At 36.2% G+C, this 17,945-nt stretch overlaps 1 protein-coding gene across 5 annotated transcripts in view; it reads left to right on the plus strand.

Moving 5' to 3' along the window:
• Positions 1-17,945, plus strand: part of EPC1 (enhancer of polycomb homolog 1) — a 59,646-nt gene that overhangs the window by 38,553 nt on the left and 3,148 nt on the right. For 3 of the 5 annotated variants that reach the window (XM_030445236.1, XM_030445231.1, XM_030445233.1), the window contains exons 2-11: positions 1,475-1,634; positions 2,380-2,525; positions 2,611-2,817; positions 3,189-3,337; positions 4,179-4,335; positions 5,367-5,543; positions 5,648-5,737; positions 5,823-5,971; positions 6,886-7,238; positions 12,403-12,486. In XM_030445236.1, coding sequence (XP_030301096.1) covers positions 1,535-1,634; positions 2,380-2,525; positions 2,611-2,817; positions 3,189-3,337; positions 4,179-4,335; positions 5,367-5,543; positions 5,648-5,737; positions 5,823-5,971; positions 6,886-7,238; positions 12,403-12,486 — 1,612 coding nt within the window. In that variant the 5' untranslated portion in view covers positions 1,475-1,534. The remainder of the gene's footprint in view (positions 1-1,474; positions 1,635-2,379; positions 2,526-2,610; positions 2,818-3,188; positions 3,338-4,178; positions 4,336-5,366; positions 5,544-5,647; positions 5,738-5,822; positions 5,972-6,885; positions 7,239-12,402; positions 12,487-17,945) is intronic. The other 2 variants (XM_030445232.1, XM_030445235.1) reach the window with 1 other exon arrangement.

The raw sequence follows: 17,945 nt of genomic DNA on the forward strand, positions 1-17,945 counted from the left end.
ACTGAGTGCCACATCCAGTCTCTTTTTAAATATCTCCAGGTATGGAGAATCCACTACTTCCCTGGGCAGCCCATTCCAATGCCGGATCACTCTCTCTGTAAAGAAATTCTTTCTAATATCTAACCTAAACTTCCCCTGGCACAACTTAAGACCATGCCCTCTTGTCTTGTTGAAAGTCGTCTGGCAAAAGAGACCAACGTCCACCCGGTTACAACCTCCTTTCAGGTAGTTGTAGACAGCGATAGTTGCCCTGATAGGCAACAGTTGCAGCTGTTGGTACAAAATTCAGAAGAATTATTGCTGTTGACTGGCAGCAGTGCTTCACAAGAAGGTAGAAAATAAATTATTTTGCATGATACCCAAGAAATAATAGCCACCAATCTTCTAGATGTCTATGCCTAACAAATGTTAGAGGTTCAAAATCAGTCCAGTGAGTTTTACTCTAAACTGTAGGATTTTTTTAGTCACACAATTTGTCTTTTTGTGAAGAAACTTTGGAACAAGAGAGGTGTAAAAAATCTCTGCATCTTGTTTATAGATAGGCTAAAGTTCTGTGAATCCTTGCAGCACAATTATAACTTGAAACAGATTTTAACTGCAGTTTACAATAAAGCCTGTGTTACCATTTTCTTTAGTTCTTACACATGTAAACAGAGTATGTTAATTGCCTTTATTGTACTGAAGTGTGTGTAAATTGAAGTCAGAAAAGATGTAGTTAAGATAATGTAGTGAACAAAAACGATAATCCCTGCCATCCTTTCACTGTAGTTCCTATTTCAGGTATTTCAGTAATCTAATTTACATCATCTTGAAGATAGCTGTATTTTCATAACTGGTGCAGAACTGGTTTACTGAGCACGTTGGAAGGAGCAGTATAGAAGTGTAAGAAACTAGCTTTCTAAGATAAAAAAGTTGCAGATTTCTCAGTTAATTGTTCTTTCCATTATGCTTTATAGTTTATTATTAAACTTTATTTGTAGAGCAAAAAGGAGGATAATGGAAAGCATTGCAATAAACAAGAAGGTCTATCTGAGTAAAAATAGTTGTTTCTGTTCTTAATAAGAGGCTTGTTTTCTGACATCACTGGCAACAAATGCCCTTAGTAAATAGAGTAGTACCAGAGGGACTGTTTTTCTACAGCTGCTTGTTATGATCTGTATGTCTAATCAATCATAAGTGTCTCTCCAGCAGTATGTAAAGATGGATTTAGGTAGCTTGGTGTGCCAATAACATGCACGTTCACTTCCAAGTTTAGTAACCAGTGTTGTTTGTGTGAGAGGGAGAGCTCCACCTACTGGAAAGACCGTACACTTAATAAGGTGCGTTTTAAGTCAGGTGTGCAATACTGATTTCTTAGGTCTGGTCTCAGGGATTTGGAATGAGAGCATTTGCAACTAAGTAGACTTGTTTCAGCTTTAAAAATTCTGAGCTCTGAAAATACTTTCTCAGGTTTTCATCTTTGTTTTGTTTATAGGAACATCATCTCCAACGGGCTATCTCAGCACAACAGGTATATGGAGAGAAGAGGGATAACATGGTTATACCAGTTCCAGAAGCAGAAAGTAATATTGCATACTATGAATCCATCTATCCTGGAGAATTTAAAATGCCAAAGCAGCTGATTCACATACAGCGTAAGTAAAGTAACTTATTCATTGAAGTCTACACCAGGAACTTTATTTTTGATAGTTGTTCAAGAGATTACTCTTAAATGTCTGTTGAGCTTTCATCAAGACTAATGTATGAAAATTAACTTTTTTTCAACATGTAAAAGATTGCTTGCCTCTTACTGAAGAGGTATATTGAGTTCTTGATTAGGAAGTAGATAGGTGTCCTTGACACTGTATCTCTGTTAATACTTGAGATTTGGCAGTTTCAAAGGCCTGTTTTTGCCATCTGTAACACTTGGTAGCTACAGCTTCTGGGGGAATTTTTTTTTTAGCAAGGACAAAAGACACAAATCTAATTGAAGAAGGGAATATATGCTGTGTATCTAAGAAATAGAGTATCTGTCCCCTGAAACTTAATCAGGATAAATGACAGTAGGCTGAGTTGAACAGCCAAGCAGAAATGGAAGTAGAATTTGCCTGTGCCTGGATGGAAGTATTCTACATCTAAAAGTAGGTGGCTGGCTTGCTTGAACGCTAGCAAGCTTTCATTGGTTAACAAAAGCATTATCAAATAAGTATCAAGTTTTATTCCTGATTTTTAGTAGTTTCATTTTTTTCAAGAAAAAGTAGATATAACTTCTAAGTAGTATTTCAGCAGTGAAACAGGTTATTTTGTTTGTCTTGAGAAGAATCAGAATCTCCAGACACTGCTACTAGAACAAAATATTTCTGTAGTAAAACTAACTTTAACTTTCACTGTATCCTTTAGCTTTTAGTTTGGATGCTGAGCAGCCGGATTATGACTTGGATTCAGAAGATGAGATCTTTGTGAATAAGTTGAAGAAAAGAATGGACATCTCTCCTTTGCAATTTGAGGAGATGATAGACAGACTAGAAAAGGGCAGCGGTCAGCAGGTACAATGGGACTTTGCATAAAGAATTTGAAACTTGTGCTCTATACATTGCTATATGAAAGTGACATGCTGGGTTTTACATTTAGCCAGTCAGCCTGCAAGAGGCCAAGCTGTTGCTGAAGGAAGATGATGAATTGATCAGAGAAGTGTATGAGTACTGGATTAAAAAGAGGAAAAACTGTCGAGGTCCCTCTCTTATCCCAGCAGTGAAACAAGAGAAGCGAGATGGTTCCAGCACAAATGACCCTTATGTTGCTTTTAGAAGACGAACAGAAAAGATGCAGACACGAAAAGTAAGTAGATCAGCACTTCCTCCAATTTCTCTCTTCATTCTTCCCCTCTTGCAAAGTGGCTTATATAATGAAACATTCCTGCTGTGTAGTATAAACTAGTAAAAGTTGGAGTGTTCTCTTGTTTATTGCAAGGGTAAAAACTGAAAAGAAATTACTTTAGGACAGCTATTGAATGAAAGTTTGTGTTTGTTTAGAAGTCTACTTCTACATGTACTTAATGTGGTCAGCTGTAGCTCGTTGATAATATTCTCGTGCTTATCTTTGTATTAGCAGGTGATTTTTTTCAAATATATACTTAAGTATTTAGAACTTTAATTCAGGTTACTTAATTTGAATGATGTGGAGAATTATTATGCACTGTGTATCTACAGAATCGAAAAAATGATGAAGCATCTTATGAGAAGATGCTTAAGCTGCGCAGAGATCTGAGTCGAGCAGTAACCATCCTTGAGATGATAAAGAGGAGGGAAAAAAGCAAAAGAGAATTGCTGCATTTAACACTGGAAATTATGGAAAAGAGGTAATGTTTATTGAAAATTTGCTGCACAAGACTTTAGGAACTACTTAGTATTCAGATTTCCCACAAATGTTTCAGAACAGTGAGAGATTTTTAAAGTAAGTATTTAGAGTTTCATGCTTAGGAGACCTTATTTCACGTTATCACTGTGAGCAAAATAAAACATTAAGAAGTCCCTTACAGTGGGAAAGTGACCCATTGTCCTAATCTATATGTGTGTGTGTGTATTCAAATTGTGGATATATCCTATGTTTTACACGGGAGGAGAAATTGTAGTTTGGGGTAAATTCACTTAGAAATTTGTGTCTAACTTCAATGTGTAGATTAAGGAAAACCCATCTGGTTTTCTGGCCATTTCCAATCATTACCATTCTTCTTTTTTCATCATTGCTCTTCTTTTTTGGCAAAGCTTGATCTAATAACCCCCTGAGGAAAAAATAAGCATTTTGTGTGGTATCATGTTAATGTGAATCATCTCCAACTAGTAGTACTTCTTTTGACATTCTGTTTATCAGCTGTTCTGAAGACCAAATGCTCTTTCAAGTGTCACTTTCCTAGTCAACTAAGAATCCCACTTTGAAGTGTGGAGTTTTCTTTAGGTTGATAATTAGAATCTGAATAGGGTTCTCTGGTTTAAGCATCAGTGTTTGAAAACAAACATTTTGAGCCAATATTTTTAAACTCTAAATCTGACCTTTTCATCAGGCTTCTTAGACAAGTTAAATGTGTGCATGGGAATACTTTTTTCAAGCATCTGGCCATTTTGAGTAGAAATAGAGAGGGGAGAAATAGAAAAGATTGTAAATGTTCCAGTAAGTAAAACAAATACTACTTCTAATTCCAGGTATAATTTGGGTGACTACAGTGGAGAGATCGTGTCTGAGGTTATGGCACAGCGGCAGCCAATTAAACCTACCTATGCTATTCCCATCATTCCTGTGACTAACAGCAGTCCCTTCAAACACCAAGAAGCTATGGAACTGAAAGAATATAAAGTTAAAGTGAGTTATGTCAGCAACCAAGTTAGTAGTTCATGCTGTTAACAGTGCAAGATACAGCATTTTAGGATGGAAGGAGGGGGAAAACTGTTTGAAAGTGGAAACAGACTAGAAAAGCTACAATTGGAATACAGTATTTTGTTCTGTTGGAGTTAGGAAGATAACATGCAGGCTACTGGCATTCCTCAAGACAGAAATAAAGGAAGTATAGATAAACTACAGACGAAAGGACACAATTTTATTCTTATTTGGGGGGATGCTGTTTATATCTGGCATGCTGTTTGTATCTGTCTGGTTTTGTATTTAAGTATCAGACAATGGTATTTGATATAGACAGTCAGCACTTTCTTTCCTGTAGGCTTTAATTTCGTGTCATACAAAGATAACTACGGTGCCAACATCTGAACATATTTAAGTAGGTCAGGTAACAGAGGAGAAATGCTGAGGTATAATTTGAATTTTAAGCAAAGACTTGTTAAAACTGAAGAATATCAAAAGACTGTTCTGAATCTGACGAGGTGGCTTGAATGAGTGAATACTGCTTTTGATAAACAGAGCATTGTAACTGAAATTTCTAGAGTGTACTTACCTGTTAGTGTTATTAGTTCAGTGCAGTGTCTTGCAAGAGGTCTTGAAAGAGACCTGTGTCTTGGGAAATGCACTTAAAACTTGACTTTGCATAGCATGGAAAATAGGCTTTATTTTTAGAGCATTTTCTGAGATGCTAGGTATCTCTGAGAAGTCTAATTTCTATTTTTGCCTTTAAAGTATTTTTAGGTATGTAGTAATTCCGTAACTGCATAAATGCCTATTAATTTTAAATGTTATAAATAGTACTGTTCTCTTCGTTCTGTTTTATCTAGCACACATTGTGCTTGATTTTACCTTGTCTGGTAAACTTGCCAGTGACTGGAAATGAAATACAGATTTTCTTGAAAAGAATGCATATTTTGCTATAAAGATGGTGGAGAGATTAGCTCCTCTTTTAATCTAATTTATTTGCATGTATTTTGACACTTTTTTTTTTCTTGCAGCAAGATAAACCTGATGTTATTAGACCCAAAAGAAAGTATGAGAAGAAACCAAAAGTCTTACCTTCATCTGCTGCTGCTGCTTCTCAACAGACAAGTCCTGCTGCACTGCCAGTCTTTAATGCTAAAGATCTGAATCAGTATGATTTCCCTAGCTCAGATGAAGAACCTCTTTCCCAGGTAGGACCTCTAAGAGTTCTATGCTGCACTTGGAAAAAGGGTAGAAGTAAAACTCAGGAATTTACTGATATCTCTCCTCATACACCCCTATCCTCTCTTTAAAGGTTTTGTCTGGTTCTTCAGAAGCTGAGGAAGAAAATGATCCTGATGGTCCTTTTGCCTTCCGGAGGAAAGCAGGCTGTCAGTATTATGCTGTAAGTGTAATATCCTTATGTATCATGAGACAGAGCATCATTGTGGGAAAATACCTTGTGTTTAACTGTTTAAAATTATTTTAAGCCTCATTTAGATCAACCGGGCAACTGGCCATGGAGTAGCCCTACGGAGGGAAGATTAGGAGATGTGCGTTACCGATACTGCTTAACCACCCTCACTGTACCCCAGAGGTGTGTTGGGTTTGCACGAAGACGGGTCGGCCGTGGTGGAAGGTAAGTGGAACGTAGTTGTTGTTTTCAAAAATAAAATTAAACAAACAAAAAACTTTCGCTCTTTGTCTTACTGGCTTTAAAAAACCCAAACCCCCTAAAAATGGAGACATCAGTGAGAATGATTTTATAAGTATCTCAATTTGATATAAATTTCTTTAGGTGATTAATATCTCCACTTTAGTTTTGTGGTCCTAAAAGCCACTTTAATAGCATTTTTTTAAAAAAAATGTTTTTGTTGCTGGTGCTTCCAAGTTTTGAGATGAAAATATACATGTATATTAACTTGTTATTGGTGGTTTGTATATGAATAACTTGCACAGCTATCTTCAAATGGTAATATTTAAAAATAGCAGACCCCACGTTTTTCAGAAAATGTTTTTCTGAGTTTGGACCATATTTGATTTGCCAACTGTGGAGGAGAATTTTGGGAGGAATACTTATATTTGATAATTTAAATTTCAAGCATAGTGAAAAATATCAAAGAATTAAGGACTCCAGACATTTGCTTCTAAGCATTTTTATTGAAAACTGTTCATAAACTGTTCAGTGTGAGTGGAACAGTTCTTCCTCCTCTACTTGAGGAAGAGGAGGGCATTGAATTGCTTCTTTAGTTAGTTAAGCAGTTTTATTCCCTAGGGTTTTTTTCTTTACACTGTGGAACTCTTCCAGCCTGATCTCTTTTTTGTTTGTTTAAACAGTAAAAGGTAGAATATGTATGTGAAGAGAAACCTAAATGTACGACTTGCAGTAAAATAATGCATAGTCATGCATTGTGTCTGGGGGAGGTTGCCTCTTCTACAATAGTTTTATGTAGTTTTTCTGTCCCTTTGTTGTCCCCAAACAGACAGGGCAGACTGGTGACTCTTGGTGTTCCCTTGGCACTGTATAATTCTGCACTGTCTTCCTGTTTGTAGGGTGCTACTAGACAGAGCGCATTCGGACTATGATAATACATTTCATCAGCTGGATTTGGAAATGCTTTCCTCATCACAACACTCTTCAATCAGTCAATTTGCCAATACCTCAGAAACAAATACCTCGGACAAATCTTTCTCAAAAGACCTCAGTCAGATACTGGTCAATATCAAATCATGTAGATGGCGGCATTTTAGGCCTCGGACACCATCCCTACATGACAGTGACAATGATGAACTCTCCTGTAGGAAATTATACAGGGGTGTAAATCGAACAGGCACAGCACAACCCGGGACCCAGACTTGCAGTACCTCTATACAAAGTAAAAGTAGCAGTGGTTCAGCACATTTTGGTATGTTTATTTTGACAAACTTGCTTCTAGATGTGTTAAATTTGGCTCAGAAAATTCAGAATGTCATTAGGTCATCCGTACTTTACACCATGGTTTATTTTGACAGTAACAGCCCATTATCTCCTTTATTTCCTTATTTGCTACATAGAGTGTTTATGCATATTTATTATTAGCAGTAGTGTACTGCATCTCAAATTTATACAAATGCTACTTTGGTATGTAAATAGTATTTAGGAATATGAAGATTAAGAAATGAGTATTTTGTAGGGTTTATGTTGATTCTGAAGACATGGATTTTTAAAATTAAAAATTTGATGACTGAAATGTTTATATAAATGTTAATGCTCCAGGTTTTTTCTAGTATGAGGTGTGGTGGTGGTGATAAATATCTAGTTGAAGTGTTTGCATTTAAAATCCTGGCATGTTACAAATTCTGACTTAGGCATACATGGAATCAAATGTGATTTCCCATCCAAAAAATATCCAGTCCACCCCCACTTTTGCATCTGCTCATGTTTGGCAAAACTCTTGCACTAGTCACCTCCACATCTTTTCAGCAAGTGACAACTTAGATCTTCTAGAACCTGAATTACAGAATTGAGGATCTGACTAAGATAATAACAAAGTGTTGTTTTTTTAATTCGAGTACTGTTGGGAGCATTTGGTTCTTCATCCTGGAAGACTTGTATTTACATAGTTTAAATGTAACTTAACTTTGATTTTGATCAGTCAGTATGTGAAAAGTCATCTTTTTTGTAGACAGCAAAGTGACATAGTTTGTTGCACTTTTGTTGGGTTTTTTTGTTCTTTTACAAAGAAGTAACTTTTAAAGTTCACCATTTTGTAAGGACTCTCAAGTCATGTTTTCCATGCCATTTTGAATTATGGCTTTGTAAATAAATTTGAAAACCTAAGTAATGTTAGAAGTAGGGTGGGGAGAGATGCATATATCTACAGGTCCCCAAATTATGGGATGTTTTGGGGGTTTGCTCAAAGTGCTACTCTGGTATCATACCCTCTAGTTTCCCAGGTATGCACAAGCTGTTTGATTTCCCCCTGAAAATCCTTGCATTTTTAAAATTCGGTGGGCAGCTTTGTTTCATGCTTTGTCTCCATGCTGTCCTGTAGCAGGTCCTTGCCCCCATTTCCCATGCTTTTCTCTTCTTTGATTACTTTTGCTGGAAATGTGTTAAGGTTAAAACTGATGGTCCTTCTGGTGTCTGATCCAAGTATGACTTTTGGTGATTAAATTCTTCCCCTCAAAGTGTTTCAAATCAGTAAACAAAGTCCAGAGCTGAACAAGAGCATCCTGTCTAGTGTCTAGTCTAAACTGATAAAAATGGGAGCTGGGTTACTAGTGTGAAAATAAAACTGATGTATGATAAACAGATTATAAATACACTATAAAGTATTAACAGGCAATTCCTAGACTTGAAAAACTGTCTGAGTTTAAAGCATGTCTATCTGTATAACACACACAGAGAACCTTTTTTCTTTAAATAGATTATTAAGGTATTTATAGAAATAATTTCAGAATTAAATGCAATTGTTATTTATGGTGATGAGTCTATATAAGATTTTAATTGTGTGGTGGTATTTTGAAGCCTGTGGGAAAGTAATACGTACATATAAGTGCTGAGCATATTACATTCACTTGTGCTTGGAATTCTGTGCAGATGGTTTCTCATCTGTGTAAAATATTTAAGGTAGTATTCCAAACTTTTCCAGAATTAAATATGAAAAACTTTAGATTCATGTTTTTATTAGGGTTTGATGCATAAATGAAATCATAAAAAAAACCAAACCCCACAACTATGTCTGAATTGATAGAGAATTTAAATTAGTTACCACAGTCTTTGTGTAGTTACTTATTATTAATATAACCAGGTCAATTTTACCTTGATTTTAAATAATCAGGGTACTTTAATCCTTGGAGAGGTGTATGTGAGTTTGTGTGTTTGTGGTGTAACTGATTGCTTGTTCAGGTGTAGGTGTTTGAAAGGAACATGAAGTTTGGTTCTAGTTTGTTTTTCAGTTTCTTAAAGGATCCTTTACACAGATTCCAGGTGTGTTTGTAGGTCTGAGATTGACTTCTTCAAAGGTGCATGTCAGTTGCAGCTGCTGAGTTATGTTGTTTTACTTTCTGTAGCAAATACTGTGAAGAACATTGGGTACCTAATGTGCACTCAAGTTTTCTGACAGTCACTTGCAGATTTACAACCCTTTCATGTCACTGTTCTTTTTTCTTAGCTCTCTTTAAAGCTGGGGCTTTGCTGAGCGTGGATTTTTTAGGTTTGTTTCACTTTCAGGTTTTTAAGGTGATGGTCTTTTTACGAGAAAGCGCTTAAATATATCTATGCTTTAAAAAAATCCTTTTATCCTTTTGCTGCTACTGTAAATTGTGATCAGACACTAACATGTTAGTTACTTTTTAAGATGCTCATCCTGAGATTCTGTAGTGGCTGGCAGGGGTGGTCATGTTGCTGTATTTATTATGCACCATCAATTAAGTTTTATGTGTTTATGTATCTAAGAAGTTCAGAGTAGAGTCCTGAGCTTTTTGCACTTCAAATCATCCAGTCAGCATGCTGCTGACATGGAAAAATTGCAAATAGAGGAAAAAACTCTTTTTTTAAAGTCTGCTATACATAACTAGAACAGGCAGGAAGTTGAGATGGGATCTCAGGTCCTCGTTAATCAGAGGACAGGTTACAAAGGGTGTGCTGTGTGTGACACGCCATTCTCTGGCTACAGGAAGCATTGTTTTTTCATCCTGAATATCAGAGAGAGGTTTCCTCAAATAACCAGGCATTTAATGAACATTTTGAAGTGTTATTAATCCAGAAAAAATTTAATTTATTCTGGTTCTGGCTTTCAGAGGGCTCTACATAAAAACTGTGGAAGGTGAAGTTGTTGCATTGAGATTTTGTGTGTAAACTGAGAAGGGATGTCTTTTAAAAAAATAATCCCTTGCAAATTGCTTGAAAATTTGGGGCTGTGCTAGAATTGTTGTGTGCTGAAGGATAGACTTTAGCAGCAGGATCAAGTGGCCAAGAGAAGCAGCATCACTTTTGAAGAATGTGGTTCTTTTTTATCTTGCTGAAGAAATCAAATTTTTGTCCTCTTGCAAAAAGCTGATGTGAAGTATCTTCAAGCATATGTTTCATAGCACACCATTTAAAAAAGAGCAGGCAAGAGTGTAAAAAGCACAGTTTTTGTGGAAAAATAACTTGTTCAGTAGAGAAGCTATTAACTCTGAACATAATGCATCAAAATTGCTTCAGAATAGGAACCTTTACTGCTGACCAACTCATCAGGTTTCTGAATTACAATCTTTTGAGATGTAGCTTGTGTATTAAGTCTTGAGTGTCCAGTAGGCATGACTACTCATCTGACACATTTGTGTCCCAGGAATTTAGTCTTCCTTGTTAGGCTAATTGATATATTTCATCCTGGCAAATTCATATTTTTGGATGCTTGTATCCAGTAATCAGAAGTTCAGTTCATTTAACAGCTGCACAGCATGTGTAATTCTGTTGTAGTCTTGTGTTTAGGAGACAGTCCAGAGGTATTAACTTAGGCACTGCTGAAGGATTTGAGTGTTGGTTCCCACAGTAAGACCACACAATTGTCTTGCACTTTGCTTTTCTGCCTTCCTCGCCTGGGAGTACTTTGAAAAGAAAGTCTACAAGCTGTCAGAACTAAGGAAGCTAGCAGTTAACTAGAGTCTACTCACTAGATTTGTAGTTTATTCTTTGAGAAACAAATATTCTAGCAGAAGTCTTACTCAAAATTCTTAGACTTACGGTTTGGGTTTGTAAACCTTACTGGATATGAAAAACTGGAGTAATCCAGAATATAGCTGAAGAATCCAGAGTATTTTACCTTGCATTTTCTTGTGAACTAGAGATTTAGGTGATGTGCTATTCAGTAACTTTTTCTGTGGGAATTCGTAGAAATAACATTTTTCCCAGTAAGTAAACTTGGATGGTTTTTTTGTCTCTCAATCTGTTTTTTAAAAGCTAATTTATACACTTGGTCTGGCAGGACGGTAACCTATGCTTTCATTTCCAAATGTGTTGTTGGCATTTCCATCTCCAACTGTAATGTGGATTGATGGATCTGTACTATAATATTTTTTTTTTTTTGTATTCTCACTGAGGATATTTGACAACTATCATCAGGTATCCCTTCCTGAAGGGGAAGGCAGAAGAAGCTTCTGGGTTGCTGTGACAGTTCCTTGCATGAGAGTAGACTTGCACCTTTTCAATGCTCTCACTGACTGGTTTTAGATCTTTTTATTTAACCCGTGGATCTCTAATAGCTTAAAAATTGCTGTCTGGTTTACTGCTTCCCTTTTCCAAATTCTTATTTTTCACATTGCAGGATAAACTTGGTCGTGAAAAATAGTTATTTGTAATGGCCAGTCAGCTATCATCGGAACTTAAAGGTCTTGGCCCGTCTGTGGCTCCAAGCGTTGAGATTCTAGTGAAAGAAGCAATGGCCTTGAAAATAACAGCTTTGTAGCCCACCCTGGTCTTATTGAAGGAGAAAATCTTAAAAGGAAAAGCCTCTTCAGTCTGGGAGATGTGACTGGGGATGGGGAAGAGTCAACACTTAATAAAACATCTGAGCACTTCTGGAGACTGTGAGACTCTAGTTACACTAGATTTTCTTATTCAGCTTCAGCCCAGTGGAGTAATACTTTGCTCCTCAGTGCCAGATCTTTGGTTGTGTGCGAACTGTTACAGTTTGAATCCAGTGTAAGGGTAGTCACATTTATAACTGCAGAATAAGTGTGTTCCCCGTCTTGCCTGTGACACTTTGGTGGAAACTCCTACTAAGAATGATAGGCAGACAAATATAAAAGCATAGCAAATGTTTTTAGCTTTTGTTCAGTGGCTACTAAAAATCATCATAAATTATTTTCTTTGTTTACTTCCATTACCAAGTAGGGAGTGCATGTACACAGCTTATATCTGTATAATTTCCAAGCCTAGAGTTCCAGTGTTAGGAATCAGAACTCTAGTTTGTCTAGAATACAAGTTCTGTTAGTCTGAAATAGAAGGCTGTTACAGTAATGATGAAGGGCATAATGATTCATGTTCTCATAGTGTCTAATAATGCCATGTTTAAGTAAAATCAATCTTGAACTTCTTTTCAGAAAGTGAAACATCTTTGGGCCTGGTGCATCAAATACTAAATCACAATGATGGCTCTAAGTCTCTCCAATCTTCTGAATTCACTGGTGAGAACTTGCTGTACAGTCAAATCTTTAACCAGGCGATATAAACCAGATAACATCTTTCATAAGGCAGTGATAAAAACGTGATGCTCTGGATTACTCAGTATTGTGAATAATGTTTGCTTTGCATGCACTTTGGCATTAGTAACCACTGACTGTTCTCTTACACAGCAGGGATGTGATGCATTCATGTATTTGCCCTTAAAAAAACTTTGCAAATGATATATCATCTTCCTACACACTTTAGCAGTTCTCTAGTTCTGGATTGGAAGCTTTAGTTGTGTGATCCTTCTTCTGTTACCTGATCAAAACTGCCTTTTCAGTGGCCACCACCTCAGCTGGAAGGATCGGTGAATCTAGTGCTCTGTACGGGTTATTAGAGTGGTTCTTTGAACCCAGTATAATCTTAATGCTTCAGTTTTCCTACTGAAACAACATTTCTTCTTATGAGAACAGATGTTGAATGTGATATTATAAAACAACTGCTTTTATAAGTTACTCTTTGTATAAATACCTAATTATTTAGATGTTTAATAGGACTTAAGTATTTGCTGACAGGTTTAATTAAGCTGTTTGAGTATTTCAGTGATTTTGTTTTTTAATTTCATATAGAAGAAATATGCTTACCTGGATAGGTTGTGTTTATTCCATAAACACAGTTTCACTGGCAAATCTAGTGTGTATCTTTCATTAAATAAAATTTTAAAAAGGCTAGTAGAGGGCCCAGGAGTTTACACATGCTTTTCTGCTTTCCAGGATGTGCTGTTTGGTTTTTAGGAAACTGGTGGTTGTGGTCAGTTTAAGTCTGTATTTTTCAGCTTCAGAGCAGCAGAATAATAAATAGTTACTTCACAGTAAAACTTTTAAGCAGTAGTCAGGAGAGAAGGCTGTGGTTGTTTACCATACAAAGACCACTCTGTTCATATGGATCCCACATTTAGTCCCCCTGCTCCTGGGTTTCAGCCACTTCTGAGAATGATTTGTGTTTTCAGGGAAGGTAAAAGTAAGCTACAGCATTATAGGGCTAGTACACATTAAATGCTGTGGTAAAACTGGTTAGCATTGTAAAAACAGTTTAATTTTGCAGTATGAAACTGCTGAGAACTATGGATCTTTGGGAAGTCCATTGACAGCGTCACTGTTACTCTGATCCAGAAACCACCACCTATTAGAGTATCAGCATCCCACAGAGTTTGGTAAATACTCAAAAAATTTATCAAATTGAAAGATATTATTCAGTGACTTGGTTTGAGAAAAAAATTGATACACAATTATCCCAAAGATTATAAATATTTTGGTGTTAGTCATTTAAATGATTGTAAAAGGTGTTCATAGTGTAGCTTGTTCTTAAAAAACGGAGGTATTGCAGATGATTTGTGGCTGTCACTAAGGAGATACTAAGCAGTCATTTATTGTCAGTCTCTTTAATGTACCCTGTTTCTTTACTTGTATTCGTAGCTGCAGTCTCATGAAGCTTTTTCCTTCTACCTTCAATCCTTTTTGCAGCCTGTAGAAAACATTTCCTTGCTGCCAAAGCATAGCACTAACACAGTTGCACGATGGGTGTGTGCATTTTCTCAAGCTGTTCAATGAAGGGTATAACAGCATAACGGGATGTACTGATTTAAAAACCTGAAGGTTGTCTCAGCTGAAATGTTACCACTTGATTCAGAATTCTACCAGAAACAATTCAGAAGCGTTCATGTAGCAAAGTCTCTTCATAAAACTTGAGCTACCTATCTTCTGACAACCATCTTGAGGTGTGTGTGACTCCAGCTAGCAGTGTGCCTTAAAGATTCCTGATATTAAAAGTTAGGAAAGGAGATAAATTAAGCTAATCTAAGAGTCAGGTAACTTGCATACATTACTGGAAGTGTCTAAGTATGTAGAAGTTTTGGGGGAAGGTGCAGTTGTTAGCTGTGAAGATAGTTGATGTATTCTGTAGTTCATCGGTAGTGGTGGTTGAGCTATTCCCGCTTCCAGTCCTCACTGGATTCTGTATGGTGAACAAAACTGTTTTGTCACTGTCTAGTTCAGTAAATTTTACAGTATTACATAGTCACTACTGTATGATGGAAACATGACTGCTGTGGCCCTACCATGCAGTTTGAGAAGAGTCCATGAACACCACACTCCTGTGGGGGGCTACGGAAGCAGTAATCTGTTTTAAGATCTCACGTGTTGTCTTTAACCAATGAATGTTGTTTTGTTCCTTTTCTTAACTTGAAGCTGTTGTTCAGTTGTCTGTTGCATTACTAATATTGTTAGTAAAAAATCTTAAAGCCTTGAAGATGTACATTAATATCAGGAATATGTGACTTATGCAACAGCACTATTCTGAGTTACCAGAAACATGATTTAAGTGTACAGGGAAGGCCTCTGCTTGTTTCTTGCCTGCTGGTTTTTGGCAGGCAAGAGCAGTGTATGACATAACAGTGTATGACATAAAAGAAAATTAAATTTCTTTTTGCTACTTCCACATTTATCATTTTTCTCTGGCACAGATCAAAGATTTTCAGCTGTGCACTTTCTTCTTTAGAATAAGAATTATAAGAGAGAACTTCTGGAATAAAGTTCTTAGGGACATAGTTACTGTTTTTTCTCAGAGAAGTGACGCTAAGAAGATATTAAACTTTGTGCCAGTTCAGCTGCACCTATGCTAACCTTGCAGGCAAGGAAAAAAGTATCTGCAGCCATATAGTTAACCCATAAGTAGCAGTTATGTTTTTATGATCTAGAATCTATTCTGTTTGAATTGCTTTGTAAAAAAAGATAGTTGAATTTAAACTACTTCTTTGAGAAGTTAAGGACTGTGCAAACATAGTGCACCTGTGATTTCACTCTGCTGTGATTTCCCCAGAAAGCCTTCCCCAATTCCAGTCATGGTTTTGTGCCACAGAAAATGAATGTGTGAAGTTGAATAGGTGGAAGTACTTTTATGTAAAGTATTTACAAACATTTTTGTGCATTGAAATTATAATTTTCAGAAGCAGCTTGTATCTCACAATCATTAGGCTTATTTCTTCAATTGAAGTGTAATATAGACTGTACTTCGGGAGCAGGAGGGAAAGAAACATACTGACAGTGACTAAAATACATAGTGGTTTTTAACAAAGAGGAGTAAAGTATGCTATCCTAGTTCATAGGTCTTCAAAAGAAATAATGAGTCATTTTTGTTTGCATAGTTCTTAGTAGTAGTCATGTTTTCAATAGAACCTAATTCCTCTTGAGCTTAGAGAGGAGAGGGAAAGCTGCTTTATGTAAATATGATCTGTAACCTCTTGGTTACATGAGCATATCTGGATGTGCTGTGGAATGGAAAAGGAATATCAATAATCAGATTATTTTGGGAGACTGTAGCTTGGAGCAGTCCTTTATAGGCAGTATTGTCTTCCTAAACTGGGTGCAACTGAAACTAGTAATAGATTTTACTTAAACGGACAAAAGTGAGATTACAATCGTGGAAATTTTTATCTTAAAGCAGCCTGAGGAGGTGGTACAAGCTATCCTTTACTGCCCATTTTCCTGTTTGTCAGTCTGGAAGTTGTCTTTATTTACACTACTTATACAACCTATTCCTAAGCAGTATAGTTACAATGTCATACTGAAAAATAAAATATCTTACTAGTACATGAATACATGGAGCCTTCAATATCGTTGGCACTATGCTGGCTAAACTTTACCAGTTCTAAATTTTGGGGCTTTTGAAAATATTTAGTCACTAACTGATGAATATAAATATCTATCAATACCAGAAGAGTACATCTGTTTTTCTCCCTTTGCTACTGCTGCTCAGCTTTTTACATGCTAATCTTTGTGTGCTAAAGCTTTCTTGGTCTATCTTCTGTGTTTGGTGACAGCTTTAAAAAATAAAATCTAAAGGGCTTTTACTTCATATATAGAGTTAAATTGGAATAGACAGCTCCTGAATATTTGGTCTATGAATTGTAGTTTGATTGTGGGTTTTTTCGGTGGTTGTTTTGTGGTTTGTTGTTTTTTTTTTAAGTAAGGGCATTATGAACGGTGTAGCTACTAAGCTGTTGCCCTAGAAATAGCTTTTAGTTTATATGAGATTTAACTGTAATACAAACAAGTGCTACAGTCCTAATTGCTGAAGAATGTTACTTTAAAAAAAAATCAGTAATTTGAATGTAACAGCTGAATAAAACTGTGTAACTTAAGTGCTCAGGTAGCAAAGTGCTGGAAATAAATTAGTGCTATTTCCAGTACAAATTAGAAGGATTTTGAACAAAGTTTTAGCAAAAAAAAAAAAAAAGGGAAAACAAAAAATCACAAATACACTGGAAAACTGTTCAATCAGTGGTATTTGTTGTGATTCCTTCCAAATATTGATTATTTTTTTGTTGAGCCATTCGTATTGTCTTGTTACTCAAGTTTATGCATAAGGTACAACTGCTCCTCAGGATCCTGTTGTATCCAGTAACAGGTGATGGTTATAGTTCTGATAGATGGCCAGTTCTCTTCAGGCAAGCAAGCCTGAAGGAGTAGATTAAGAAAATTTTTCCTTAAATTGCAGTTTGTGAAGAGGATTCAAATGTGATTGTAATTTGTTGTCAAACAGTAGCAAACTTTGCAAAAAGTGTGTTTTTTGGTTTGGTTTTTTTATTTTCGACTTAACTCTAGATATATGAATACAGTTTGCCACACTTGAGAGCAATAATTGAAGGAAAAAATCTTTAAGGAGTATCCTAGACTGGGTTCAGATTCCAGCTTTGATTCAGTTTTAAAATGAAACCTGAGATTTCCTTGCCTTTTGGGAATGTAAATTAGAAACAAAACAAACATAACATTTTACCAAGTTAATCAATGAACTAATGACTCCCACCTCTGCACCATGGGGCACCCCTCATGTGAATCTGTACAAATAATGTTGCATTTAATTAATTTTATACATGTAGACTAAATGGATAAAATTCTAGTTTACCTGTGGTGCATTGACTAGGTCACCTTTAAAAGATTTTGCAGGGAAGGTTGTAGTTCTGTCAGATTCTGTATTGTTGGTTTCTTTGTACATGTGTCATTTAAAAACAAAAACACAGTGCTGTGATATCCTGCACAGTTGTAAGCATACCAAACTTAATATTTTCTACCAAAGTTAGGTATAATTCTTTAATTGTAAGAATGTACTACCTTCAGAATGTTACTTTGAGGTCTGAAAGCACACGTTTCCCAAGTTTTGCATATAAGCCTGCTTGACTAATAGCGCAGATACTATATTTTCATGAAGTAAAAAGAGTGATGCCATTTCTACTTGTTTTTCTTTTTAATCAGCTATTAGAGAGGTTTTGGTGGTTTTAAATCTGTTTTGGTTCCCTCCTCCCTCTCCCTTTTCGGTATCTTGAGCTAAATGCAGCAGAGCAATTAAAGCCTATATACTAAAAAAACAGCTTTAAAAGGGAAGGCTTAGTTTGATTTAAAAATTCTAGGAGAATGATAGCCTT

This window comes from Calypte anna, chromosome 2 (assembly GCF_003957555.1).
Source record: "Calypte anna isolate BGI_N300 chromosome 2, bCalAnn1_v1.p, whole genome shotgun sequence".
In the NCBI taxonomy this organism is placed as follows: domain Eukaryota; kingdom Metazoa; phylum Chordata; class Aves; order Apodiformes; family Trochilidae; genus Calypte; species Calypte anna.